Genomic DNA, 3434 nt, shown 5'->3' with positions numbered 1-3434 from the left:
GAAGGGACCATTTCACTGGGCTTTGAGATGGTTAGAGGCCATTCAACAAATCCATATCGAAGATTCTTAAAACAAAGAACTTTGAAATGGTTCCTCCAAGAACGAGTTTGGCAGATGTTTTGATGCCTATATGTTTAAAGGGTGGGATGGAAATTGCCCAGCGCTGCAAGTCCGAATACCTCAGCTCTGGCTCTCATTGTGTGCTGTCCCAGGAGAAATGTCAAGTACTCTGAGCCTCAGTCTCCTCTTCTCTAAAATAAGCTTGTCAGAGGATCCATGGGCTACATGTGTGAACACAAGGGATGCCCGTTATGATTATTACTTCTGGGTAGACCTAATGTACGTCACCTGGGGAAATTAACGTCAGCCTCCAAGGCTGTAGCTTCAACTGCCTTAAATGGAAGGACCTGACCTGTGAACCCTAACTTGGTTTATTTTTTCTAATTAAAAAAATTTTTCTGTTTTTTATACCACTGTATCCCAACCTGAGTACCTCAATATAAAACTAAACCCTGGTGAAATGTTTTCCTTACTAATTTTGAATTACTGTGAATGTACAAGTTCTGCTAGCAGTTCAACACTTAAATAGATTAAATCATCTCTGACACATGGTAGATTTCATATAATGAAAATACCTAAAACAATTAGTGCAAATATACTGACCTGATCAAAATAAAATGAACTTTGGAAAACAAGGCTGCAAGATTGTTACTAACATATCCAATACTTATGTTACAAATTACTGGTACATTGTTTATTATGGTTCTAGCCAGGTAGGAACAATTGAAGTCCCTTCCTTTCAAAGGAGGAGAGAAGGAAAAAAGTAGCTGTTTTAGTAACTGTACATTTGGTATACTTTTAAGCAACTCTTAAATATTATAGAAAAGTAATAAACATATATGGAGACTGCAATGCAGTACCCTATTTACAGTACAGCTGAAGATCGAATTTAAAATAATCAAGTTTGAATGTACATAATTGTTAGTGCGTTGACTATGTTTATGTCCAAAGGGCACAAAAGCCCCCTCCCTACTCCCAAACAACAAAAGCTATGTAATGGCCAGCAGTGATTAAACAGAAATCACAGACACCTGGTTTGTTTCACTTTTGTTGAAGAACTTACATGTTTGAAGGGAACACTATCCTTTAAGATGCATTTTATTAGTTTTCATGCTCCTAAAATAAGACGGGGTTACATTTGATTTTTTTTTTACCCCATTTAAAAAATAACAGGACTAGCTATAATTTAGATGCCACTTATGTTCATTTTTTTCCCCTTGAAGATGTGGGACTGTTTCCTTGTGGCTAATTTGTTAAAATGTGGAATGTATACTTTAAATAAGGATACTAAGAGAAATTACAGGTTGCCTGAATATGGTAGCTAAGCATAAATATCTTTAGAACCTCCTTCCAAAGAAAGAATTTTTTTGGAAAAGTCCAAATGAGTAAGTTCCAAATCTTTTTCACAGAACTGGTTGGTTAACTGTGGGTTCAGAATCATTTGTTTATATCACTGGTGAAGAGAAATGAGTCCCGCTAACCTTCCAAGGAAACAAGGGTACACCCAGCTCTCATTTCCCCCTTCCACTGCTAAAACATTAGTCAGAGGGTCACATGTATGTTATTAAAAATTAAGTTCAAAACACTTAAAATAATTCTGTATTAGAAACTTGCCTATTGTAAGTCTCTTCTTTTTGGAAGTCATACTGGGCTGGTTAAATGCTCCAATTCCACTGTTATTAACAATTAGGAAGCAGAAGAACATTCCAGTTAGTTTAAACTGGAGGTTTAGTTACTACAGCACTGACTCCTGGTTGGCTGCGTGGGTTCAGTAAGGTCTACTTCTCTTCCTCTGGCAGAATATGCTCCTGGATTCTGTGGCTCATTCTTTGGCAACTTTTTAGCTATTGCCATGAATATTTCATTTACAGTCATTAATGTTTTAGCTGATTTCTCCAGAAATAATAAACTGTTGTCATCTGCATAGGACTGTGCTTCCTGGAAATTGACAGCTGTTTTATTGGCGAGGTCAGCCTTGTTTCCTGATAAAGCTATTACAATGTTAGGACTGGCTTGCCTCTGAAGTTTTGTAACCCAGTTTTTGGCTCTGACAAAGGACTCCTCGTTTGTGTCATCATATACAACTATGGCCGCTTGCGCTCGTCTGTAGTACATGGGTGCTAGGCTATGGTATTGTTCTTCACCAGCTGTATCCCACATTTCAAACTTTACTGTTGTGTCATCAAGACACACAGTGTGGGCTAGAAAAGCAGCCCCCATGGTACTCTCTTGAAATTCATGAAAGTGGCCCTTCACAAAACAAAGCACTAGGCTCCATTTGACAAAAGCAGACTCTCCCAGAAGTACTAGTTTGAACTGGCATATTTTATTTCCAGTATTTGGCCTGTTAGGTCTTGTTGCTCCTCGATTAGCCATGTCCAAATTTGAAAGAAGTCTCTAATTTCAGTCTCTTAATGAACTTCCAGGATGCAAGGTGTCAGTTGTTTTCTTTCCGGAGGTAAAGAAACCTGAGACCGCAGCGCCTGGGGCCGCGGCTCCGCAGCTTCGGGCTGCAGGTCCCGGGCGGAGCCTGAGAGGCTAAGGCTGAGGCTCCCTAACTTGGTTTTAAATAGACTCCTTCTGACAGTTTTTTCAGAAATTCACTATGGGAGCAGAGATAAAAAGAAAGTACTGAAACATCTCTGGCTGGTCCATAAAATCTTGGAGGTGTTGCTTTTATGCTGATTATTATCGGCATAAAAGATTACTAGGGCTTCCCTGGTGTCGCAGTGGTTGAGAGTCCGCCTGCCAATGCAGGGGACACGGGTTTGTGCCCCGGTCTGGGAAGATCCCAGATGCCGCGGAGCGGCTGGGCCCGTGAGCCATGGCTGCTGAGCCTGCGCGTCCGGAGCCTGTGCTCCGCAACGGGAGAGGCCACAACAGTGAGAGGCCCGCATACCGCAAAAAAATAAATAAATAAAAAGATTACTAAATGGAAAGATTATTAGAGGGAAATCATTTTGTCATTCCAAATCATCTCTAGATTAGCCTTTGCTTGGATGATAAAATACTAGATGAAATGACATTTTAAAAACTTCTGTTATAACATTGCTTCCTGAATTCATGCATGCCGAGTCTAATGCCCTATGGTAAAATGGTTGCGAGTCTGAGCTCTGGAGCCCTACCACCTTCACATTTTGCTTTTGCCACTTTTTAGCTGTGTGACCTTGGACAAGTTACTTAAGCTGTCTGTGCTTTAGTTTCCTCGTTGTTAAATAGAGATAATAAAAGTACCTACCTTATAGGACTGCAGGGAGAACTTGCTAAATTAACAAATGTAAGACTTGGAATATTGTGAGCGCTATGCTTAGTGTTAGCCCTTAGAACAGTGTTTGGTAATTAGGCACTGGGTAAATGTTACCTTTTACATTACT

The 3434-nt window shown here is 40.0% G+C and overlaps 1 protein-coding gene across 1 annotated transcript; it reads right to left on the bottom strand.

Annotated features, from left to right (window-relative positions):
* Nucleotides 1–1716: 1716 nt before the first annotated feature.
* On the bottom strand, nt 1717–2436 carry LOC309821887 (ras-related protein Rab-5A-like; the record flags this gene model as incomplete). The annotated part of the gene is made up of 1 exon (XM_082653431.1): nt 1717–2436. One exon carries the CDS (start codon nt 2434–2436, stop codon nt 1789–1791), a length of 648 nt encoding a protein of 215 aa, XP_082509557.1. The 3' UTR covers nt 1717–1788.
* Nucleotides 2437–3434: the final 998 nt, after the last annotated feature.

Source organism: Grampus griseus (assembly GCF_964374135.1).
Source record: "Grampus griseus genome assembly, chromosome: 4".
Classification (NCBI taxonomy): Eukaryota; Metazoa; Chordata; class Mammalia; order Artiodactyla; family Delphinidae; genus Grampus; species Grampus griseus.
This window is presented reverse-complemented; position numbering and strand designations above follow the sequence as displayed.